The following is a 25,887-nucleotide window of genomic DNA, read 5'->3' as shown; positions in this document are numbered from 1 at the left end:
CAGGTAGTTTATCTTTAAAGTGCTGCTTCAACATGCATTTAGAGTATTTTATTTGTATAAAACAATTGATAGATATGTAAGAAATCTCATAAGGTGATAATAAATGTAGCTTCAAAGCTTAATGTTTCTCTGACTTTATTTTTATTCTAATAAAATGTTTGCTTTTATCCAAACAGCTGTTGTACTTTGAGATAAAAATATGAAGGTCAAAATGTATTTGTAATCTTTTTTTAGTGGTATGTATTTTAATTTATATTCAGATGTTAATTAAATATTATATTTTTCCTTTTTTGGGAAGAAAAGACTCTTCAGAGTAATGTGTGATGGGAAAGATTAATTATTATAATTATATGCTGCAAATATTGTGACTGAAATGATTGATTCTTCAGTCATTATGGCAGGTTAGTTTTTGTGGTTTAGGAACACATTTGCAATCTAATGCAATCCAATACAACAGCTCTGCCATAATATCAACTTTTATGAAGCTTATATTTTTCACTTTTTGTTGTCAGAGAGGTGATAATGTTTATTATTGAGGTCGTAGTGGATGGTGGTGGTTTTGTACTGTATAATGAAAAGTGTTCCTAATATTTTGTCCACTGCATTAACATTCATGTTTACGCAGTAATTCTAATAAAGTACTCGTTGAGCGTATAACTTATATTTCTCTTTGGAAATCCAATCAAACCTGTTTTCTCTACTCCCCTCCTGATGTCCTGCTTCGCTTCAGGAACCGTTACAGAGCAGTTTGGGATGAAGCACCTTGCTCAAAGGTACCTCGGCAGACTTTTATTGTTCTGATGATGTGTGGGCAGTCTGCCAGTAACCGGGGTTTCCAGCAGCATTAGCTTTGCCTGGGGTTACGGTAATACAGTCATTAGAGTTAGTTTGCATGTTAGTAGGCTGTATGATATCCAGGTCTGGGAAGCGGAGGTGATTTTGTAGGTCAAGGTTTATTTAAGTGATAAAAACAAACCATGTAGGGAGTTTCCCCTCTGATTCTGCTCACCAAGCTCAGCACCCGACATCATAAAATCCATCTCCGCAGACATACAAGAGCCAAAGAGATGTACAAAGTCCTGAGGATGTTGTACTTAACACCTCCTCCGCTGCATAACCAAACATCCTGAAACTATAGAGGAGAAGCAGGAGTTTAGCCTGAACACACAGCCAGTATATTAACGACGATATGACAGCTTCTGATCACCTTTCCGATCAACGGGAGGCTAAATGTAAGCGGACACCACACTCCGATAGGTTTGAAAACCACATGACTTGATTATTTTGAAATCCTCACTGTGTCACATTACATGGTCGACTTGACAAACCCAGCAGGTGCTCTGTGTGTAATCATAACAGAGACAATGTTACTCACGGAAATTAAGATAAGATAACATGAAACTTTAATGGTCCCTGGAGGGAAACTGGGTCAATGCAAACAGTCACAGGATGCAGCGAAGAAAAATCAAAATTAAACACAAAATACATATGACAGTAAATTCAGGGATCGTAAGATAAGCTTGGGAATTAATTTCTGCATGAAAAATGAATAAATTTATGAATTTCTGCAGCGTCATTTTAACATTTTTGTTTGCAAAAGAACAGAAAGGCTCACAGTTAAACATGCAGCTCCCAGCGCACCTAAACAAAGATCAAGGAAAGAGCATCATCTGAGGCGGTGCAGATTAGAACCAGCAACCCCTGACCTTTAACCTCCTGCTGCTGTTGCTGCTTTGCTCAACAGCAGAGGAGCCGCCTGCTGTCAGGGAACTTTTTTTTTTTTTTCTGACTCGCATCTGTTGTGTCCCTGAGTCAATGGTCATGTTTTGATCGATACTGTCCTCCCTGTCTGTCCCTCCCCACACACTCACACACACACACACACACACACACACATACACGCACACACGCACACGCACACACACCATCAGGTTAAATGTAATCAGCCACCTCCTCTGTGTTCGTCTCTCAGGCCAGTGGTTTTATCTCGGGCCTCTTTGCAACACCCACGGCCGACAGAGCAAAGTCCAACCGCTTATCTGTACCTCTGCTGGAGAGTGGCGCTCAGTCTGCCTGCCTGCCTGTCTGTCTGTCTGTCTGCCTGTCTGTCTGCCTGTCTGTCTGCCTGTCTGTCTGAATTACATACTAACTGACTGTCTTACGGACTGACAGTCTCTCTATCTTCTTTCCCAGTTGTACTTGTCTGGATGTATTTCTGATTTACCTTCTGACTGCTTCTTTGCAGCTTTTTATCCATCTGATTGTGTGTCAGCGTTTATTAGCTGCAGCTTGATCTGATTGTTGCACTCATTGACCTTTACATTTTTTTATTTATTTTTTTTTATTTCTTTTTTTTAATGTTACCATGTTTTAATTGGTTTCTATGTGAATGTTTACATTTTTAGGTGTGTCATCGTTTGTCTATGAAATGAGAACAAATCTTTAAAAAAAAAAAAGGCCCATCAAAGAGCCAAAGGTGAGGAGTTTAAATGTCTTATTTTGTTTGACCAACAATCCGAAACCCCAAAACGGTTTCATTTACAATCATATCAAACAGAGAAAAGCAGCAAATCTTCACATTTGAGAAGCTGGGAACAGAAGACGTTTGCCATTTTTGCTCAACAAATGACTGATTTCTGTCAGCCGACAACTTATTTCAGTTATAATAATGTTAAAAGTGAGTCCTTGCTGTCCTCACTCCTTTTTGAAGACCTCACATATCATTTTGTACAAACAAGTATAAATCTGTTGTGAGATCAGGCTCAGCTGTGTCTGACTGACTGTCTTATTAACTTTTCTTCTTCTTCTTCCTCTTCTTCATGAGCTGCAGCTCTACCTTTCTGTCTGCCTGTCTTTCTGTCTCACTGACCTCCTGATTGTCTGTCTGATGGCCTCTTTATAGCTTTTTGTCTATCTGACTGTTTCTCTGCCTGGTTTACTGCCAAACTGTCTCTCAGTGTTTATTAGCTATGTCTTGATCTTTTAAATTTTGCACAATTTTTCATTTGTTTACTCCTCTGTCGCTTTCAAAATGTGTTTTTTATGTTCTTATGATTCCATTTTAAGACTTTTTGAGCAGAACATGATGTATAACAGGTGCTACACTGATAATTCACCATTATGATGATTAGTTTGATGCATTTAAGTCCTACATATATGAATAACATTTTTTTTTACTACAATTATGCACAATTTTTTCAGTGAGATTAGGCTCCGATCTCGACTGTCTTACCATCTAACTAACTGTCTGTCTGTCATCTGTCTGTCATCTATTTTTCAGAAAAAAGGGAGAGTATAGCCCGAGGGTTGAACTGTAGGTGCTCCCTTCCTTCTCTCTCTCCCTCTGCTTCTCTGTCTTTCCCTCTCTTCTCTCTCCCCTCATCTCCTCCCTCTCCTTAGGCAATAACTAGTGTAAATAGTAGATCCACCTAACAGGATCCAGGATGCACTGCCTCATTTGCATTTGCACATCTTGAAAACACGCAACACCCTTTTCTTTCCCTGTCTTTCTTTATTCCTCTCTGTCTGTCAAGACTTTATCTTGATGAAGAGATCCGCCAACACCTGCTAAAAAAAAATCTTCAATGAATTACATGAATGTCATTGAAAATTATGAAAACGTTCTTGACTTTTCACTCTCAATCAGTTTCTGTAATATTTGTTTGCTAAAACTCGGTTTCAGCTTGTTTGGCTCGCAGAGAATGCAGCATTTAAAGCATCAAAAAAGGTCCCAAAAGGTTATAATATGAAAAAAAATGAAGGTTATACATAAACTACAGCAGCAGGAGAAAAAAACGTCTTATTTCTGCTCTTTCATTTGAGCACAGAAGCTCTTTGTGCAGGTGTGCATGCTTGCAGACTCTATGCTTGATTTACTGTCACCAGCAGTACAGCCTGAGGGCAGCTGTCATCATGTGTTCAACAGGGCGAACTGAAAGACTGTTGCACCTCAGGAGACAAATATCCATTTTAACAAAAAAAAAAATGACAACGGTGTCACCCTCACGCAGATCTGCTGCCCTGCTGACTCTTTTAAAAGCTTCTTTCAGATCTTTAAAAGCCAGCCACCAATTATGCAAAACCGCCACAAAAACTTATTCATCCTTTGATTAGATCTTATCTTTAAGAAGACTTTCCCACCAAAACCGTTTTCTCCCACCTCAAACCATGTTTTCACACCTTCAAAAAAAACTATCCCTGTAACAGCGACACTGTGGTTTTAACTCGTTTAAAAATTTGGCAACATCCCAGCATTTCAAACGAGTAGAATCAACCCCCGGGGTTTATTTTAATAGGGAGAAATAAGTGCGGAAACTTGTAATTGAGTACAGATTACTGATCCTTAGAAAATAGAGTGACAGCAGCTTCATGGTCATTTCTTCATCACAGCTTATAGAACCAGGACTCAGACATGCTCTGCTGCTCCGCTCTGCATTATAAGCTCAGTATAATGGTGATAGCCCCCCAAAAACAAAGTCATGACCACGTCTTATAGAATAAAATATTAAAGTTGCTTAATACAAGACACATATCTAGTTACTGTACATCTCTAAATACAGTAATCAATGCCAAATTATACTTTTATCTCACAATCATGCTGAATTCTGATCCTCTGAACTACACTTTAGGGTTTGACACTAATTTCTCACATTTGGTAAAAAGAAGTGAACAGTGGTGGTAAAATTAATTGTGATTCTGATAAACAGAAGGAAAAATCTTTGTTTTCCCCCCAAAAAATCATGTGCGATTCCTCCACATAACAGTCACAATAATGTGTGGATAAGATGCTAATCCTTTAAACTTTAAACAAAATCCTTTCTGCAGGTTATTATGTCCATTTGCAAAAGGAGATTAAAAGATAAGTTCTTCATGTGTGTCTTAAAACAATAGTCAGGTGCCTTTATGTACAATGAAACATCTTGTGCTTGCTCCTCCTGTTCATACTGGCAAGCAAGCAAAAACTGTTTCAATGTACAAACAGGAATGTGAGTATTTTTCTTAGACAGACTTGGGGAAAAAAAAGGTGAACTTGTCCTTTAATTTATTGTGACATACAGACTGTTATCAGCAGCTGGTATCTCTTTTCTAAGAGTCTAAGCGTTTGGAAAACTGGGTCAGCCGACGGTTACAACCGAGAGGTTACGAATGTAAGGGTCACGCTTAAGTTTTTCTTTTACTTTGTTGCAGAAATTGTTCCAGTTCAACTGCTGCATTGTTGCACCTTCAAAACCTAAAGCCACAGTATGTTATCAGTGGATTTACTCTAATCTGTTTTCCTTCATGAGAAAAGATTAAAAAAAACCCAAAAAAACCAGCCAGGACTGAATGTGACAACTATCAGCTTGGTCACCTGATTACTGCGAGGGGACGTATCAGAGTGACATTTTAGAGCCAGCCAGGTTGGTCATACCTGGAGCAGTGTGTGTGTGTGTGTGTGTGTCTGAGTGTGTCTTTGTATGTAGCTGTGGAGACCATATCAGGCAAGTGCTCGCCTATCTTATCAAGCCAACTGCTCTGAAGGGACTATTGTGCATGCAAGGTGACGAACTGCTTTAGATTCCCACTCAGACTACAAACCAGCGACCATTACCTTCAGGTGTGTGTTTTTAGAGATCCATATATTGATGTTGTATCATAAAAATTATCAGAGAAATGCTCTTAAGTCTCTGCAGCAACGTGTAGTCAATGATCTTTAGCATCGGGAACTACTGATCGAAACTGAAGTTAAAGAGTGAGACTATAAGTGACCCCACCCACTACCGGTTTCCTGCTAGGAATGGATGCTGTGTGTGTGCGTGCATGTGTGTGTGTTTGTGTATATGTGTGAGTTTGTGTGCTGCTGCTATATTTTTGAAGCCTCTGGCTGGCCTTGACGTGACAGAGAAGAAAAGGCAGCGACAAATACGTGACAACTCCGACAACACAGGGCTGGGTTGAGCAACTGCCAGCGGACGACAGACATACACAGACAGACAGACACAGACAGACACAGACAGGTAGACACAGACAGACACAGACAGACAGACACAGACAGACACAGACAGACAGACACAGACAGACAGACACAGACAGACAGACACAGACAGACACAGACAGACAGACACAGACAGGTAGACATGCAGACAGGTGGACAGGAGGCCTGCTGACAGCGCAGTGGAGCAGCAGACAGGAGGTCTGTACAAGGCGGCTGCAGAAACTAGGATCAATAAATGAACTTTTTACTTTGTTGCAGATGTAAAGGAAAGAAATCATGTGCAGCTTTTTATATCTTTAAAGTCATCATTTGCAACATTGCACATGCATCAATATTTTCCATCTTTATAGAGATATTATACAGTAGCGGTTCAGCAGGTTTCCATATGTTAGCTGTCTAGTGGCTCTTGCTTGGAAAAAACTCACGAACAGGAAGTGATATGTTTTGTGTTTGCAGTTTGTTTGGAATTAATAGAAAAGGAACTAATCGGTCAGCGGTCGCCGCCAAGGCCAAGAAGACACAGTAAAGATTAAAGAGCAAAACATTCTGAATCCCTCTCTCTTCTGTTTTTGTTTTGTTGACTTGCTGATAGTTTTCCTAGTGCAGGGTCAGAGCCAGGTCAGTAGTTTTTGGAGTGGTCCGGGTCTCGCTGTGTGTGTGTGTGTGTGTGTGTGTGTGTGTGTGTGATGCCGCCCGGGCCGATGGCCTGCGCAGAGGTCTTCTTTGAGGCTCTCAGTGTGAGCCAGCCGTGTTTAGTCTACCAGTCCCACATGTCACACACCACAGTCATTTGGTCAGGAGCTGTTTCAACAAGACGCTGCTATTCCTGCAGCACTGTCTCACCAGTCGGCCGCTAGTCAGGTTAAAAAAAAAAAAGAGCTGCGATTGATTGATTGACTGGGACAAGTTGGTGAGGTCTTTGCCAGTAACGCTGCCGGATCTAGAAACTTCCATTTTCCTGGTATAATATTTTTTCTGTTGCATTAGTTTAATTGTCTGGCTTTTAAAACTGTGGAAGCATTTGCTGCAAAATGCGTCATACATTGGATTCAGTGAGATGTGTGAAAATATAATAAAAGAGTTGTATAACAGTGTTCTTTAAGTCTTAAGTCATTTTTAAAGGATTTTATTTCTATGTGAAATCATAAGAGAGGTGTTTTTTTTTGTTTTTGTGAAATTTCAGAAAGGTTAATGGAAACATACTAAGCTTGAGAAACAAAGAAACAACAAAATACTGATTTTAACACTGAATATTTACATTTAATTTATATCCACACTGATAATAAGCACTTTCAGCCGAAATGTTGCTGAAAAAGAAAAACAAATGCACAATTTGTCCCCATTTTTTGCCTTTTTAATAAGAAAAATGAAACATGAATGATTGTAATCACATTTAAACCAACATAAACAACAACAAAAAAAAACAATAAAACAATATATTATATCAGCACACTTCCAAAGTCTGAAAAGCAACATAGCTTAAATAAAAGACATTTCTCTGAAACTAAAATATGCTCCACAAAGGACGTCATGTGACCTGAAACTTCTGCGTCCTCTGTTTTTTTTTTTTTTTGGGAATAATCCTTCAATAGATCATCTATACATCGATGTCTTATCAGATCAGCAGTTGTTTGAGGAAAAGGCACTTTTTGAACAGTGAGAGTTATTTGAAACCTTGTTACACTGATCCCATTGAGCTGATCCACTGACAGTGTGTTGGGGGGGGGGGTGGGGGGGTGTTCCTAACTATTGTTGTAACACACACACACACACACACACACACCAGCCCATCAGCTCACCTGGTCAGTGGGAGCTCCATAGTGCAAAGTACTGTATGTAAATCCTCCCCTAGTGCATCTCTCCTCCCTTCCACTGTTTTAGTAACTGACTGAACTCCTCTATGCACCTCACCCGCTATCTGTTATTCAAAATGTTACAGTCTGCTGGAAAAGCATTTTGTTTTAATGCCCTCGTATAGGTAACAAAAGGAAATGATTGTGGGAAATAAAAGACATAAACACAACATGCTTTTTAAGTTTTTTTTTTTAGTTTTTTTTTTTTTTACCACAGTTACTTTGCCTCTTTCCTTCTGGCTGCAAAATTTTTCTACTTCTTTTTTTTTCCTCCCCTCTCTGTGCTCCAGCAAGGATAAAATGGCTTTGTGTTTCTTCATATGAACCATAAACAACAAACCATTTCTTTTTTAAAAAACTTCGAAAGCTACATTTACATTGACAGATGTCTGATCTGGTAGATCTGACGGAACGTAGTGAGAGATGTGAGAAATGCTGTAACACAAAAAAAAAAAATCAACTTTACTGTCTCCCGCTGCAGTAACACCTGCCTGAAGCAGTAACCTGAAACTTGCCTCCTTCTCTCCGTCTTTGGATAAAAAAACCCCTAACATTTGGGTTGTAACTGGTCGACAGAACGCTATACAAGATATATTAAAATTTATTCCCTTTATAAATAAATGCAAATATCCTTTTCCCCCCACATTAGCTCTATTTACATTTTATACAAGGCCAATTTTGCCACACGTAATGTTCTTGTGACAGGCAAAGACGGGATCTGACATCTGACTTACATACACACAAAGTCAAATATCTTCATCATCAGTGTAGAATTTTCCAGCTTCACTTTTCTATCCTCAGTGTAACCAACCAGTCTCTGTGTTTGTCAGAGTTGGTAAAAGAGAAAAAAAAAAAAAAAAAAGGTTCTCTGGTCCCTCAAACATGGCAGCCATTTTAGATGTGAGTCTCTTCCAAGGCCACTGGACATGAGCCAGAGAGGGAAAGAGAGAGAAAGAGGAAGATAAAGAGAGCTTGGGTGTCCATTTTAGAAAAGGAAGAGAGAAAGAGAAGTCTCCATCTTGGCTCACCTCTACTGACAGGTGTGTGTATGTGTATGGGGGTGGGGTGAATGTCCATATTAGGAGGCGTTGAGCACTGAGCGGCTGTACAGAGGTTGGTAGTAAGCGCCTGAGTCCATGCTGGCTGGCCCAGGGCTGTCGTAGATCTGCTTGACTCCCACAGGAGAGCCTCCTGCGTAGCTGTTGTAGGCCATCACCTGGTCCTGGTAGGACTTGAGGTCCATCTTCTGCTCGTTGGACATGAGATTGGTGATGGAGAATGGGTGGTTGAAGTTGTAGTGGGGGTCCAGAGACTTGAGGGCATCGCTCTGTAGGTCCATGTGTTGCTGCATGGCGCTGGGCAGGAGGTGGGCGCTACCTGCTAAAGACTGGGAGTGGAGGAGCGGGTTGGAGGAGGAGGAGGTGGCGGAGAGAGACAAGGAGGATGGAGGGATGGAGGATGATGTGGAGGAGGAGGGAGGCAGGGAGACAGGTGGGCTGTGGAGGTGTGAGGAGGACAGCGGCGGGCAGTCTAGTGGAACCAGGGAGTTTCGGGGATGCGGCTGGTCGTCTGAAGAGCCCGGGTGAGAGTTGTCTGAGTGGGCGGAGTCAGCTCCTTCTGATCCTCCTGTGGGGCTGTGATCCTCCCCCAGGTGATCTCCACCGTGGCCTCCTTTACCTGAGCCCACCTCCTGGCTCTTTCCCGCTTTCTTCGCCATCTTGTCCTCGATCTTGAAGCGTTTCTGGCGCCTCAGGTAGCAGCCATTCTCAAACATGTTGCCTGACTGTGGGTGCAGAGTCCAGTAAGAACCTTTGCCCGGCTTGTCTGGTGAGCGAGCCACCTTCACAAAGCAGTCATTGAAGGAGAGCGAGTGGCGGATGGAGTTCTGCCAGCGCTGCTGGTTCTCACGGTAGTAGGGGAACAGGTCCATGATCCACTGGTAGATCTCATTCAGGGTGAGCATCTTGCTGCCGCTCTGTTGGATCGCCATGGTGATGAGGGAGATGTAGGAATATGGTGGCTTGGCGTGGGTCAGGGAGCGTCGGTAAGGCTTCGGGGGAATCTCCTTGGGTACGGCCCGGCTCAGGGTCGCAGTGGAGGTGTATCCCAGCTGGCTCATGGACTGGCCCATGTTCTGGTAGTGGGACAAGGAGCCCAAGGAGCCGGGAGTAGCGGGGCCCAGCTGGGTTAGAGGGCCCGAGCTGAGGGACGAGGCCACCGGGGAGAGGGACATGTGGCCGGGCCCAGAGCCCATGGAGGCCAGCGGGGAACTGCTGAGGCTGGAGGTGGAGTACGCCATGTTCATACCTGCAGGGGAGGCGGTGGCCGGGTTCAGGTTGATGTAGCTGGTGCCCATGGAGGCCATGGAGCCCAGACCAGAGTTCATGGTGCTGGGAGAGGAATACATCTGGAGACAAAAAGGAAAATCTGGTTATTCACAACAAAACACAGAGGAAATAATAAGTTTTAAATGTTGTGCAACAAAAGTTACAAGCAGTGAAAATAATTTTAATCTTGAATTTACTTCTGAACATTTAGAGAACAAATAACATGAACTCCTCAGTAGTTGATATAAATTTAAATTTCTTCTGTGAAATGAATGTTTGAATGTGGGAAGAAGACTGGTTAGACTCTCCATTTTAAAAGTGACTCCTTATCAATGCACAATGAAGCTCTCAGTGCGCGGAGAGAGGACATGGATTTCACACAGCGATGTTAACCTGAAAATGCGTAAAAAGCGCGTCATGGTGCCTCTCGGTTCAGACGGCCTCCTCCTCTGCTTCCATGGAAAAAACAAGTTGTTCAGTATTTAAGCTAAAGTGCAGAATTTTGATTTTTTTTTTTAAATATGTGTGTGTGTGTGTGTGTGTCTGACAAAGACGATTAATTACGCTTTAAATTGTCCACATAAACTTTTATTGTGAAATCTTAAAAAACTCTGTAGCGTGAAGGAAAAGTATTTAATATGCGAAGAAACAAAATCCACAGGGGGATAAAAGGTATCTCGACCCTCTTACTGATCGTTGGTTAAATATTGTCAGACTCTTTCTTCATGGTAATTTCATCAGGTCGAGCTGAGGTGAGAATGAAGCTACTGATGAAATTACCTCTAATTGAATTAGTGAGAAAAAAAAACAACAAAAAAACTGCCGCAGTCTTGTTACATTTAGGCCTTTACACCTTAACTGTTGCAACACTGCTGCGACGACACAAAGGAGAAGGCCTATTGATCAGCAGATGTCTTTAAAAATATTTTTTAGTCGGAGCCTGTTTATTTATTATGAAATGTTTTTTTTCTCTGTCATCAATTCAACAAATAAGTTTTAGTGGAAAGAACTGTTTCTATGTTATTTCTTTTTTGGGTTTAATAATATTTGCGAAATTCTAATAGCATTTTAACATATAAGGAATATATAAATACTAATTGTTGGTGTTGCTATAATATTCCTGTTGAATTTTAACGTGCGTCTTGATACGCAGTTTTTTTTTAACTTTATCATAGTTAAAGGTATTTAATTCTTATTATAATATTTCCATAGTAGGTAATGTTTTAATGTAAAATCTATATCATATTCTTTCATAATTTATCACAGCATTACTGTTTTTCGTCCTGTTGAAAATGCGCAAATAATAAAATCTTCACTCATTTTCTGCTCTTCTTCGCTTGAATCTGAAGCAGCTCTGAGACATATCCTGCTGTTTACAACACGAGGGGATAAAAACAATGTGTTTTATATGTTGTCATTGTTTTTTTTGTTTGTTTTTTTTTTCATTTGTGAGTGCGTCTTTACCTCACTGGGCTCGCTGAAGAAAGTAGTATTCCACTCTGGTAGATCGTGGGCTTCCATCTTCACAGAGCTCAACATCCCCAACACAAGTCTTTGGAGGAGAAGCACCTATCACAGGCTTTTTAAAAAGAATATATCAAAAAAAAAAAAAAAAAAACGAATATAAAATCCTCCGCGAAGTAGAAAGTTTTCGAGGGGAAAAAAATCCAAACACAGAGTTGTCTCCTTTTTTGCCAAGAGAGAAATATCTAGAGTCAAAAATGTGTTGAAAAAAAAAAATAATCAAAGAGTGACGTGACGCTCGGCTCCTGAGAATAGTAAAGTCAATATTTCTTATTTGTCAGTCATCCATTGTTTCATAACCTTAATCTTGTTTCGGCTCGGCAGATGTTGACTCCTGGCCCGTTCTTTCTGTCCTCCGGGGGCCTCTGGACGCAGCGTGTGACAGACGGAGGTGTAGCGCGCAAATATAGTGGAGAAACCTGGTCGTCCTCGTCTTATAAGGTCCCGGCAGGTCCCGCCCTACTCCTGACATTTGAATACCGTGTTGGGATCCAGGAAGGCCCAAGCAAAAAGGCCGATGTGGCCCCCTGGCGTGCTGTATATTGGCCCGGCGGCTGCACCGGCCCACCCGGACATGCGGCTGTCCCATATTCCTTTAGGGACAGAGCTGAGTGAGTTTTTTAAAAATATAACAGTGAAATTCATAAAGCTGACGCGACGTGTTCATGTGAATTATCAAACAGCATATCTGAGTTTTAACCTGTTGCTAAGTTATTGAAAGTTATTTCGCAAATAGATGAAAGAATTTGACAAAATAATGAAATCATGTCACGTCTTTCCAACTCAAAACGACTTGTTCAAATAAAAAAAAAAATCTCGGATTATTTGTCATTTTTCTACAGTTTTTTGGAAATAAAATTGGAATACGATAGAAAAAGTAAAATTATACCAGTTGATCCATTATATTACTACTTTTATTATGGATGGGGGGCAGTTTAGGGACATGTGTGTATGCATGTGTGTGTGTGGGTGTGTGTGTGTGTGGGTGTGTACGTGCGGGAGGTAGGGAGTGGGGCGTGAAAGTCGTTAATTCCCTTGGCTATCACTTCTCTGGGGCTACGAACCGTTAACACGCTCTCTGAAGTTTGGTTGTAATACCCGTCAGAACTTATTTCAGATTCTGGGTTTTGATAGTCAAATATTTGCCTGATAGTGATGTAAATGTGATGTATTTCACAGAAAACGCCTAAAAACTGACCCCACCAAAAATAAAAAAATAAAAACAGACTTTAAATCCATCATAGAAATGCTGTCACAGCAGCAAAATCATCACGAAATGAATCAAAGATACCAAAAGACACACAAAAACGCCAATTAAAGTGTTGGTTCGTGCGTAAATGCTTTGCTAGTATTAATTATCATTTACATTAAAGCTTCAAATGTTACATTTTGGTCAGTTACACATGAATCTCTTACAGTTTCCTCGGTGCTTACGTGCGCAATCTGTGCGTAAATCAAGTCGTGAGGGACCAGGTCTCTGAGAACTTCTTGGAAACGTTTTTTTTTTTTTTTTCTCTCTCACGACCTGTCGCCACAGACAAGTACAATAAATAATGTAATCCTGGTGTAATGCATAGGGCTTGGACTCCTGTGTTGTGGAATACACATCAGGCCTCGGTGCAGACGGAGGCCTCTGAATGTCAATGCCGCTGCCTAATGGTCAGTCAATGGAGATGTAATTGATGCGCAGGCGGGAGGTCGACGGGATTAGACTGTGAGAAAAGATGCCGAGGAAATAAGAAATAACAGGAAGGAATATCAGCGCGCAGACGCAGCAAAAATATGCAGAAAGCGTCGGATGGAGAATCAATGTCGGGCAACAGCGGGTTACAGTTTATTTCTCTCTCTGAGGGAAACATACACACTTTTTACGATATGAATATTTATGACAGGCCTCTATAGCTGCCTATCTGATGGCTGTGTTCAGGATATTTCACTCTGACGCGCAATCACAGGACGCCTTTTTCTTAATATTTACCACCAAATCTCCAGATTGATCATCCTGTCATGGTGATATTTCTGCTGTGTGATAGTATATATATATCGTCAATCAGACGCTCTGCGGGCCATCACCTGTAAAGACTCAGCGATTATCGCCTGTTTGCAAAACGCTGTCAAGTCGATTAACACGTGGAATGAGCTAACACCTCAGTGTCTGTAATGATGTAATTAAGCCTGAAAGAGATGAGCTTTTTTTTTTTTTTCATCTGCACGGTGATGTAGTTGTAAATAATAAGGTTAGTAAACTCTGACCTCCAGGCCCTGATCATAACAATTCAATCAGATATTGTAGCTATGAGCAAATGATTCATTTGTGCTGTTTAAAATGAGAGTTAGTTGGTGTTTGTGTGATTTAAAAACCAGAAAAGGAGAATGAAATGAATTTTGAGGGATTCTCCTCTGAGTAACCAACAGTTTTTTGAGGGCTGCATATCCTCCAACACATATTATAATAAATCCAGTTCCAGTCTGAACAGAGTTCCTACATCTAAAAAAGTCCTTCTACTGAAAGACCAAACAAACAAAACTCAATGCAATAAATCTTTTAGAGAAAGTGAATGGAGATACTGTGAATCAGGCAGAACTCCTTCATATGATTCAGATATAAACATACTTTCAAAAACTGATCATTTCATTGTTAACCACACATTGGCGTGACACACGTGGGATATTTTTTGTCCTATTTGCATATTTTCCTGCAATCCTGCTGCCTTCAGGTGCTGGTTGGAAATCCGATATACAGAATGCAAGTTTATGTAGCATCATGCATGTTGTTGTTAAAAGAGACATCCAGGAAAGCTGTTTGTACTGGAGATTTGCAAAGTAGAGCATTTATAAGAAAATGAACTGAGTAAACAGACAGAGATAGTTGCCCTCTAGTTAGAATAATCATACAGGAATGATTGTATGAAGCCGGTTTATTTATCTAACGTCACGTCTTGCAGGATGATCTCTGCTATTTTGTTCAATCCTGCCTCTTAATAAACATCTAATACTCCTTTAAAATCTGTTTCTCCCCCCCCCCTCAACTCACATCCTCTCTCTGCGGGCCGTTTTTTCATGCCAATAGGCCTTCCATCGTCCATTAACACCTCTATAATTGGTTTAACAATAGTTGTAATGAGCTGACACTAATGGAGGAAACGACAGATCGGCCTACCAGGAGCACGACGGCAGGACTGTTGGGGAGGAATAATTAAACTTCCTCATCCTCCTCCTCTTCCTCTTCTTCAACAAAAATGGAAAAAGTGACGTATCATATAACAGTTGACTTGACAGGTAGAAGCTAAAATCTGCGCAGCTGAGCTGATTTCTTTTGGGAAAGAAAGTTTCATATGCAATAAAGATATTGAAGACATTAAGTTTTTCGGTTTAAATATGATTTTAAGGGCTTCAAATGCTTCCTCTGTCTCTGCACGTCGTCAGGATACCCTACATCTGATAAAAGATGACAACAAACAACTTGTCCAGTCAGTTTCTGCTCTGCAGGCAGACGTCAGGAGCACAAGTCCGCCATCTTGTGGCCATTAGAAAACAGAAAAGCTTCGCACCTGCACCTTCTTTTCTCTTTTCTTCACATCGGTTTGTTTCATGGTTCAAAGTTTGGACAGTTTTTTTTTTCATATTAGCAATACCTAATTCAACCGTAAGCTTATTAAATGAAACGCAGGTAGTTTCACAGTCAGGCTGCTCTACATGGAGTTCACTTGATTTGACTGTTGACAGTTTGATGTAAATCTGGATTCTTTTAAACCAGGTTAAATTTAGTTGAAGCTGCATTTAGAACAACAAGTCATTCAGCTTAAACCTGCTAAAGTGCAATTTACTGAATCCTAACCAAGACTTTAATGTTAACGTCATACATGAACCAATTTCGCAATATATGTATATAATAAATTACTTGGATGTAAGTAATCAGTTAATTCTAAGTAAATCTGAGTCAACTGTGTAAATTACTTAAGTTACATTACTTCATTTAGTTAAGATATGTTTGAAATAAGTGACTTTGTTTGCTTTAAATGTTTGAGCTCCTTATTTGCAGGGAAAAGCAGCTGGTATTTAAAAAAATCCTGATTCCATGAGTCAAACATCCCCCAACACAACTGGCCACCAGGAAAAGTTTGTAACAATTGTAATTTATTTTGCTGTTTGATTCTCTTTCATTTCATCATCATATATAATCTTCTTAATGTGGTTTTAAAGCCAAGAAATATACTTCTGGTAGAGGAATGCTAAATCCTTGAAACTGTTTTTGGTGTAAACACAGTAAAATGTAAGAATATTGGCTCTAAAAAATGAATCAGTCCCTTTAAAAAAGCCCACCATGTGTAACCGCAGAAAACAAACTCCCCAGATCATTAAAAGAAAACAGAAGATATGACGTAACTGTGGCCCTGAGGAAAAGTCATGATGGTGTGCCAGCCAATGATGACGGCTCTTACCTTTTCTTTTAAACCAGAGATGTACTATTATCTGTTAAACTCAGCAAATCAGAAGATCATAGCTGGATTATATAAGGATTATTTAAATAAGAAAGTAATGATGTGTATATAATAGTGATCATTTGCATCAACATGTTAATCTCTGTGGAAAAAACTCAAAAAAAACCAAACAAACAGGAAAACAAGTACAAGTTTCCATCCCATTTATTCCTGGTTTCTATTTTGTACATTAAGCTGCAATAAAACCAACAGATCTAAAAATGACACATGAAGGAAAAGAAACTCAACGTGGACAGAAATGCGAGGAGAGACCATATCCAAACAATGACTGGCCGGTCGACTTTACAAAGGCTTCTGATAAAAAGCAAAAGACGTCTGATGGCGATTGAAGGGAAACAGATTCAGGTTAATAACTGACTAAACAATTAAAAAAAAAAAAAAAAAAAAAAAAAGCCATTGCACTCCTACTTCCCCTGAGGTTCCCAGACACACAAACAGACGGTAAACTTTTTTTTAAAAAGGCACTTAACAAGGGATTGCATGATGTATCAGTGCATATTAAAACTTAAATTCCACTTCTTCAAAGACGTTTCTCTACAGCGGACCTGGGCCCCGAGAAGATGATCTCACACCGTCGTAAGTCGACGGGACGAGATCGTCTCAGCCTTCGGATGCTTTTTGGGTGGGGGTGGGGGGGGGGGGGTACGGGGGCCTTGATCTGTGGGAGGTTCTTTGAATGTAGAAGGCCTATATAAGTATTTGCTGAATACTACAGACTTTTATATGTAAAATCCTGTAAGTACAGTCGACCACACAGGCCTGTAAACTGTAACGGCTGGATGAAGAAAACTGGTTGGTTAAGACCTGGCCGAGAAATATATATATATATATTTATATATATATATATAATTACCTTTGGTTTGTCTGTGCTTCTGTACTGACGAGCACATACTGCACATATATATATAGAGAGAGAATCCACCAAAAAACTCCTGATCCAAATTATATTAAAATCTTAAGATCGTTCAATTAAAGAGGACATCGTTAATGAAGAACAAGATACATACATAACATACATACATACAGCGTGTATGGCCTTCCACAGTACATTAAATTTGGAGAAACTCGTTCATATGAAATATTAGGACATAGTAGAAACTCATTCATTCATTAAACCTTCAGAAATTACAGAAGAACATTTCTGCTTTCAGGTGGATTCTCACTTAAAAAACAAACAAAAAAAAAAAAATATATATCAGGTTAAGAAATGATAAGCCAATTTTTTTTTAAATTACATATTCCAAACTGTTGCATATACTAGGACTAAGGATTGCACGTACATACTATTATAGTTCTATACAGTATATAACATTTAACATTCTAGTATAAAATATAGTCCTAGGCCTATCAATAGATATCTTTTCATATACATTCGGGGTAAAGCGTAGGCTGGGCTGGATCTTGTATGAAAGCGACATTTAAATACAGTCAAACACAGAGTTTCTGTGGCTGGTCGATGCTTTGACAGATTAACTGGTTGATTCTACACAGCAAAAAAAACCGTTCTCCTTTCTCCTCTAAGTCAGCTTTAAAGCAGAGACATGATGAAAAAAACAAAACAAACAAATGCACAGAGAAATGTCACAGCTGACATTCTGCCCACATCTCATGTCAGTTCATGTTTAGGGTGTTTTAGTGGAGTTTTATTTCATGTGTCTCCAAAAAACAATATATATTATTGTGTGCCAGGCCACAGATTGAGTCACAAAAGAATGGTATCGTAGTAATAAACATCCAAGACAAAATAAAAAAATCTGGATTTTCAAATTTAAGGTACACTTTGTCATCATAGATGTCAATATTATGTTATGTGAGTGACAAATGTATTTGTATGAGCAACAATTTTTGCCTTTTAGACTGAATATTGGCAGAGAAAATATCATTTGTCCCAGACAGTTGTGTCAACATATTTTGACTGATCTCAGAATAGCCAGATTTGGCCTGTAGCCGCTCGCTGCCAGTCGGCCAACTGTTTGTTCATCAACAAGGAAAAAGAAATGCAACGACTTTGGCTGCTCGTTTAAGCATTTCAACATTTTTTTGTTGGAATTGTCAAAGCAAGATTTTGTGCTCTCCTGTGCAAACACAATACTGAGTGTACCGTTACAATAAACACTGGCTACTCTGTGCAACTGAGGAAGTGTAACTGTAACAAAGAACATTCATGTGTTAGATTTGCTAACAGGCTACTATTAGCAATTACATCCAATTATATATTCTGCTGGCTTTGTAGAGAGATAGAAGTGTTTGCATTGGTTGTTTCTTAAGGTGCATCTTATTTACGTGATCATAGTATCTCTTTCAAAATTTCCAGATGTTTTTGTCTGTAGAAAAATGAGTTATTGAAAACTGGTGTAGTCAATGTGTTGTGTTTAGCCTGTTTGCTAACAGTAGCTTGAAGTGTTAATGTGGACATTATCATAGTTTTCAGCTGACGTCAGGACTAACTTCACAAAAAGTAGCCTTCCTTCAGCTGTTGATTGGTCCTGAATATCTGATTCCGACAGTACATCATAAAGGCCTTTTCAATCTTTATGCTTACTTACATCAGCCACAGTCTCGGGAAACTTGTGGCATTACTGTTTGCTGGACTGAGCATCGGACATAGGATTGTTTTCCAGAGCTGGTGAGGGTGAATGCACTCATTTGGTAATTTGAATGTGATTCATGAAATTTCATTTTTATGTCATCATTACATCAGAACAATAAGATTTAGGTACAAATGTTGGCAAAGTGAAAGAAAAAAATAAACAAATAATGGCGATGTGAGAAGACAGACTTCGCTACTTTCGTCAGAGATCTGGCGAGGTCTGATAATGTCGATGAAATCGGGCGGTGTGGATAGGTGGAGTTAAAACCTGTGTGATGGAGGTTTTCTGAACTGTGGGTCACTGCATGTGGCTTCTCTTCTGGATCTGTATGTGGACCAGTGCAGACGTCTCCTTCTGGTATGTGATACGACTCTGAGGTGGAAAAAAGCAAACACAAAATCAACATTTAGTTACACAGAGTACCATAAACAAACAGTTAAAAACACTAACTACAGTACTCTCACTGCCTCTTATTAAGGCACTTAAGATGTTCAACAACATTTTGCAGCCTGATAAACACAGGAAGGACCGGTAGTTTCTTCACATTTGTTATCCCAATATCTTATAGAGCCTGGATGATAAAATTCGATGAAACCAGTACCACCAATAGTAGATATATCACCATGTATATCTATGTGAGACGAGATTAAAGTTTTGCAAATGCATGCCTTGTTGGGAGTAAACAAAAGTGTTTTATAAAATGACCTCAGAATAAAATGCTGCAGTACTTCAGACTACGGGTGGGTGATACTGCCTTTAAATATTATATTGATTCATTGTTTGGTTGTTTAGATTAAATAGGTTGCAGTACAGTTAAGATCATGATATGTCATATTTCAATGGAGTCAGTTATTGAGAAAAGTTTTCTAACCAAACCCTGAAGCAACCTGACGAGCAAGAAGTTACTGTGCATGTTGCGTTCTACTAAAACAGCTGTCTGACATCTGTGGACCTGCCTGTGGCTGTGTTCGGTCCTGGTTTCTGTGGAAATTATCATCACGTCTCTCTCTCTTTCTTGACGGTGACGTCTCCACTTCCAGCTGCGGCTCCACTGGCAGCTCCGGTCCCGGCCCCGGAGGCGGACCCGGGCCCGGGCCCAGGCCCGGTCGCGGCTCCAGATGCAGCAGCCGATGCAGCTCCTGCTCCCGCTGCAGGAGTGCCCAGTATGGTGGAGACCTCTCCCTGCATGAAGGCCCAAGGGGGACTGTTGGGAGAGGTATCCAACGGACAGCGCTCTCCGCTGGGGCAGTACACCTCCCCATCACCCCGTCGGCTCTGAATGTACACTCTGGTGCAGGGGAAGCAGAACCTGCATTTGGTGGATTTAGAGGAGACTGGTTATTACAACTTATTTCACTAATAATCTATCATTTTTCAGGAAACTAAATAATGTTTAGTCTGTAAAATGTGAAACCAAACAACCATAAACTACCAGAGGCCAAGCAAAGGTGTAAATTGCTTAATTACTCTGACTAGCAGCCAGTAAACAAAGCATGAAAACATGAAGACAGCCACTATTGGCATTGTGAAGGTGTAACAAGAATGATTACCCAATATTCAAAACGGCAGTCAGTAGCCACTTATTAACTAATCTGCTGACTGTTTCAGACCGTTAACTGTAAACCACAACTTGAACACATGAAAAAACAGTTAACATACAAACCTGTGCCCTGGCACTGATGGACACTGAACAAAGTGTGTGTCTTCCAGCCTCTCATGACACAAGGTGCAGGACAGAGTGTTTCCGGTTGAGTGGGTGTTGTTTGCTGACGCTGATCCCAGCTCGGAGGCACCACTGTGGGGTAAAGCTGCAGCTGTAGTGGCTGCTTCTGCGGAGGTGCTGGATCCCAGGGGCTCTGCTCCGGACCTCGCAGTCAGTGGTCGTGGCTGCCTGGCTGGAGAAGAGGCAGGCTTTGGGCTTGTCTGGCTCACACCCCCAGCCATGGAGGAGGACGAGGAAGGCAGGCCTGTGCTCTTGCTGGCGCTGCTGGCAGTCACAGACGTGTGGACCTGTGTCTGTATCTTGGGCTGGTTCTGGGATGAACTCAGCTCTCGCTCAAGCTCTGGAGTGATGAAAGGGGCTATCCCCATCCCTATTCCCAGCTGTCTGCGGCTCATCTCGGCCAGCACCGGGGCAGGGAAGATCATGGGGCTGCTCATAGGAGCTGTCCTGGCGGTCAGACCCGCCGGCATGCCTGCAAGCAACCCATGAGGGATCCCTGCAATACTTTGAGTTACTAGACTGGGAGGGATGGCAGCGCCGAGCATGGGTCTTCGGCTGCCGCTGGGGCTCTGCCGGTTCACCTCCGGAGGTGGCTGGCCGTCACGGTGCAGCCCGTTGGGCGGCACGCGGATAGCGGACCCAGTACTTTCTCCTCTCCCTCCCCTGTCAAAGCGGTCGGTGTGTGGCCTGCCCCCGTCTGCAGCCGTCTCTCCTCTGCCAGTTGTGCCGTGTTTATTAGGCGAAGGACCGGGTGACCGGACGTTACCGTCCTGCATCCCATGAGTTCGTTTCAGCTGTCGGGCGCTCGCTATCAGGAATTCAATCTGATTCGCGCCTTCGTAGTTCACGCAGCCTCGACAGACCACCTCGCTGAAGTCCCACACCACAGTCCACGGCATCTTTGGCAGGTCGCACAGGTAGCACCACTGGCGCCTGGAGGAGGAGGGGGACGACATGGCCGGCCAGCGAGCGAGCTAACCTGAGCGAGCACACGTTAGCAACGTTAACCTATTTAGCTTTGACAGGTGCACGCCCTCTCTTAGCTGCCGACTTTCTGTTTCAACGGGCTTCAAATCGCTTTAGAACAATGTCAAACATTATATGAATTTAAAATAATATAAAACTTTTGGGTAGTTTTCACTCTTTTCGTCATATGTTTGTTTTGTTTACCCACTTCGGCCTGCTCTTGACTGCTGTCAACTGCTTCCCCGACGGGCGCTGGAACGTTACGTAACCTTGCGAGGTGCATTATGGGTATTTGAGTTCCCGTATCCAGTTCAGCTAATACACACCTACACATTTCGCCTGGTTGTTGAACTACAGCCAAAACTGACACGGAAGTGAAGTAAGTAAAGGTCACAGTTCATTCCGTGTCAACACATGTGCGTCCGTCGTAGCCATGCGTTTTCGATAAAAAACTTTCATCACTCTGTGGTTATTTTCAAACATAAAAAATGCCAAGAGACATATCATCTTCATCAAGTGAAGATGAAGCGGACAGCCCCACCACGGAGTCTGCGGTACAGCAGAAAGAAACCAGTAAGTGAACCTCGCGGGTTGCACAAAGCTGGTTTTGTTTGGTTGATATGCTAGTAGTAAGTTCAGTGAACAGAGTTAGACCAGTATCATGAAGGTAGTTTCACTCAGAAGTGTTGATACATGTAAAATTATACAGTTCAGTTGGCTATGACTGGCAGAACCACGAAATGGGGGTTTATGTTTATCTCAGTTTTTGTTTTTGTTTATGTTTATCAGTTACATTTACATTGATTTTTATCAGTCCAGAGGATTGTGGCATCAATGTGGCATCATCACAGATCAAGAAAATGCCTGTGTTTTATACAAATAACTGTTTGGCAGTGGTAATGATATTGATCATGAAAGTTAATCCATTGATGTTCTGTGTATTTCTAATGCTGTATGTTACCTTTATTGATCAAATGATGGAGTGCTGTTTGATTCCACAGATAAGAAGACCACCAGGTACCAGTGTCCTGCTGACTTTGTGTCTTTCTGCCATAAGCCCTGCAGCAACACACTAACAGAGAGTCTAAAGAGCAACAAGAAGGAGTTATGGCTCATTAAAGCTCCTGCCAGCTTTAACCCAGAATGGTGGGTAATATTTTTCCCTTTTTGTCAGTGTGTCTGTGTCTCTGTCTCTCATCACATGCACATGCAGACTTTTACAAGAAGTTATTCAGAAGTTATGTGTTTTATTTAAAGTACTGATTGTTGTTTAAAATTTGCATACATTTCAATCTAAAAACACATAGCTGCTTCAAAATAAACTTTAGTTGAATAATAAATGTTTTAATGTCATAGCAAAGATTCCCAATGCAAAAAACCCATAAATATTTGTTTTTAAAATCACATTTTAACTACAGTTGATCACTGCATTTTCTCTCGGTTTTGAGGCTGCATAAATCGTGCCATTAGGTAAGGATGCACCGATCGAACTTAAACCCCTTGATACTGATGCTGACACCCCACTTAAGGTCCTCTTCCAAACCCAGGACTGGTCCAATACCAGTGCTCTTCCTTAAATGTAAAAACTGTGATAATTCTTAAGCTCTTGCAAATTTGAACTATATTGTTTAGACAGCGTATGAAATTGTGTAATACAGGAGATACATAGTTACTGCTGTATAATTACTGTTGTGTACAAATACAGAACTGACAAACAGTCCAGAGCTGCTGTTATAATCAGTGATCAGAGCCAATGATGCATTTCCTGTGTGTCCACATGGCATGTAAAGGAAAGTGATTCACTCAACATAATGACGTGCTTCTCTATCTCTTCATCAGCGTATTTCATCTGGGCACGGCTCCATGTTTTTTCTCACAAAGCACAACCAACTTTTTTAACAATGTAGCTCTTCCTGCTTTTTTTCTACTCCAGTTAACAAAATTTTGTTAACAGAAAATGCAACCTCAGTCCTCATTTTCTGAGCTGTTCTCCTTTATTGTATTTAGTCCATGCAAAATGTTTAAAAACAACCTCATGACAACAAAAATGCAGAAAATCTCTACATCTAGTAAAAAAAACAGGAAGAAATTAATCTTAGCTAACTGTGAATGTCATTGTTAAAAACTACAGTTTCACATTAACTGGTTACATTTAAAGACATTTATTGTTAAGCACATGAAGGAAGTACTGATGTAATATCAGTTGTAGCTGTGCACACATTAGCTCACCACAGCACATGAATGGAGCAGAACATAAAACTACTTCATGTGGATCTGATGTCTGGTCCAGTCCACTTAACGTCAGTATCGGTGCTGTGGATCGGATCGGTGCATCCCCACCTATAGGTTAAACAATCTCTGCAGCAGTTTAAAAGGCAAGAAAGACTGAACATGACGTAACTGACAGTGGGGCAGTTTGTGTTTGTAAGGGCCAGCAGGTGGAGCTGGAGACGGGCTGATGATGTCTCGGAGGATGTTTTCAGTCATGCTGAAGCTTTAGAAAGCTACTCTAAATTCAACAACAGTCTGAGAAAATAAATAATGTTGTAAACTTTTCCAAGCAGACTTGGTATGAATGATGCCTAACCCCCACCTTTCCTTCCTCCAGTGTCAGTGGCATCAAGGTGCCCCTCTCAGGTCTCCAGACCGTGAAGATTCCCGCTCCTGCAGACGGAGCCAAGAGTGGAGGTAGCCAGCAGATCTACAGCATCCTGGCGTCCACTCACGGTACCTCAGAGCTCCGCCTGCTCACCAGCAATAAGAAGGCGTCCGACGGTGTGGTTTTTGGCCCTGCTTTCTCAGGCCTGCTTAATGTATGTGAGACCTACGGAGACAGCAGCACCAACCAGGCCCCTCAGGTCATCCCAGCTGCTCCTGCGCCCTCCATACCCCCCGGGCTCAAACAGAGATTCCACCCGTTTGGCAGCAAGACCCCCACACTCACCTGCGTGGCAGAGAGCGAGGCTGACGGAGCCGCTTTCGGGCCCTCGTCTACAACCCTCCGTCCCCTTGTAGTCAAACGGTTCATAGAAGAAGCAGACAAAGAGGACGAGGAGGAGGAGAGGAAAAAGAAGAAGAAGAAAAAGAAAGAAAAGAGAATAAAGACAGAACGAGAGGAGGAGGAAGTGGTGAGAGTGAAAGAGGAACCTGCAGCTGAAATCCAGGATGAAGTGACGATGGAGCCCGACTCTCAGGAGGGCGATGTTTCAGAGGAGAAGAGGAAGAAGAAGAAGAAAAAGAAGGACAGAGAGAGAGAGGAGGTGCAGGAAGGAGGAGAGTCCGAAGTTAAAGTGAAGCAGGAAGACGTTTCAGTGAAATGCGAACCAATGGACACTTCGTATGGTGATGTAGCGGACGGCTCAGGAAAGAAAAAGAAGAAGAAGAAGAAAAGCAAAACTGATGACGACTAGTCGTTAATCTGTTGTTGTGTGTTTTATCTTTTGATTTGTTCACTTTTGACCTCATGAACCCATCTGGGAGCCAATTTACTACAAATCCACTGAAGCTCATCGATAGATCGCATTGTGCAAGACTTGCGTTGACAGATCATTGTATTCTTAAAAAATAAAAACACATCCTGAATCAATTAAACAGTGACATGAATGCTTAAGTGGATTCAACCCAACATCTTTATGGCTGATTTTCCCATCACTTTGAGCTCAGAAAGCGACAGTTTTACACACAAAGAATGTATTCAGCCACAGACGTCTATGAGTACATGCATAATAAGCAAATTTCTGCCTTTTCTGCCAGTGTCGTCAAGTCGTGGTAGATTTTATGGGATTATGCTCACACTGTGTTGCTGTGTTTGTGTACATATTTACATAGTAAGGCTGGTAATTTGGCAGCAGGTTGAGAAAACCAGAATAATGATTCATTGTCATGTCAGATTCATCGTTCTTGTTTTTTTTTTGTTTTGTTTTGTATTTTAAAGATTTGAGTCACATGTATTGTGGATATTACCTGTGTGCAGGAGAAGACATGCTACAAAATAAACTCCAATTGTGTTTAAATGAAATGCAAATGGACAAAAGTGGTGTTTTTGTCCTCCGCTCAGCCCATGTAAGTGTTCCAGTACAGCACATTTTCCTCTCAGGCCTTGTTAGAGCAGTGATTTCACCCAGAAAGAATGAAACTTTGAACTGGTGTTATAACTCAGACTGTGGCTTTTAAACTGTGAAACAAGAAGAAAGTGTCCAATTTACAGATTGGTAGTTTTTTTAATGGTCAGAGAAAAAAAAAAGTTTTCAGAGGAAGTCATGTTGCCAGGCGAGGTAAAAGTTCTGTATTTTCTCTATTTTGAGTTTTAAAATGATTTTATGAATGAACAACAATAGGAGTATATTTTACAATACACGCTAGGGTCTGTTGTTATGTCTCAAAACGTATTATAAAATAAAATATTTGATTTGTAGGTTCAGATTAAT

The 25,887-nt window shown here is 41.1% G+C and overlaps 3 protein-coding genes and 1 long non-coding RNA gene across 8 annotated transcripts in view; 2 read left to right on the top strand and 2 right to left on the bottom strand.

Moving 5' to 3' along the window:
• Positions 1-25,887, top strand: part of LOC121899060 — a 108,681-nt gene that overhangs the window by 38,718 nt on the left and 44,076 nt on the right. Inside the window, exon 6 of one of the 2 annotated variants that reach the window (XR_006096594.1) lies at positions 15,105-17,747. The exons of the other annotated variant lie outside the window; for it this stretch is intronic. This is a non-coding gene — a long non-coding RNA (uncharacterized LOC121899060). Of the gene's footprint in view, positions 1-15,104; positions 17,748-25,887 lie in introns of those variants that run through there. 2 annotated transcript variants of the gene reach the window in all.
• foxa3 (forkhead box A3) lies at positions 7,179-14,920 on the bottom strand. 4 transcript variants are annotated; one of them, XM_042414634.1, is made up of 3 exons: positions 13,657-14,920; positions 11,619-12,271; positions 7,179-10,234 (listed from the first exon to the last, which is right to left on the bottom strand). In XM_042414634.1, exons 2-3 carry the CDS (start codon positions 11,691-11,693, stop codon positions 8,906-8,908), a joined length of 1,404 nt encoding a protein of 467 aa, XP_042270568.1. In that variant the 5' UTR covers positions 11,694-12,271; positions 13,657-14,920; the 3' UTR covers positions 7,179-8,905. The 4 variants fall into 4 exon arrangements, with proteins under 4 accessions (XP_042270568.1, XP_042270569.1, XP_042270570.1 ...); XM_042414635.1 differs by having other exon boundaries at positions 14,839-14,917; XM_042414636.1 differs by having other exon boundaries at positions 11,619-11,733; positions 14,839-14,899.
• irf2bp1 (interferon regulatory factor 2 binding protein 1) lies at positions 16,307-21,716 on the bottom strand. Its single transcript, XM_042414639.1, has 4 exons — positions 21,669-21,716; positions 20,435-21,473; positions 19,728-20,080; positions 16,307-19,143 (listed from the first exon to the last, which is right to left on the bottom strand). Exons 2-3 carry the CDS (start codon positions 21,448-21,450, stop codon positions 19,768-19,770), a joined length of 1,329 nt encoding a protein of 442 aa, XP_042270573.1. The 5' UTR covers positions 21,451-21,473; positions 21,669-21,716; the 3' UTR covers positions 16,307-19,143; positions 19,728-19,767.
• polr1g (RNA polymerase I subunit G) lies at positions 21,866-25,478 on the top strand. The gene is made up of 3 exons (XM_042414640.1): positions 21,866-22,033; positions 22,462-22,606; positions 24,069-25,478. The coding sequence occupies exons 1-3, from the start codon at positions 21,949-21,951 to the stop codon at positions 24,868-24,870; spliced, it is 1,032 nt and encodes a 343-aa protein (XP_042270574.1). The 5' UTR covers positions 21,866-21,948; the 3' UTR covers positions 24,871-25,478.

This window comes from Thunnus maccoyii, chromosome 6 (genome assembly GCF_910596095.1).
Source record: "Thunnus maccoyii chromosome 6, fThuMac1.1, whole genome shotgun sequence".
NCBI lineage: Eukaryota > Metazoa > Chordata > Actinopteri > Scombriformes > Scombridae > Thunnus > Thunnus maccoyii.
The sequence above is the reverse complement of the archived record's forward strand: the minus strand, read 5'-3'. Positions and strand labels throughout refer to the sequence as shown.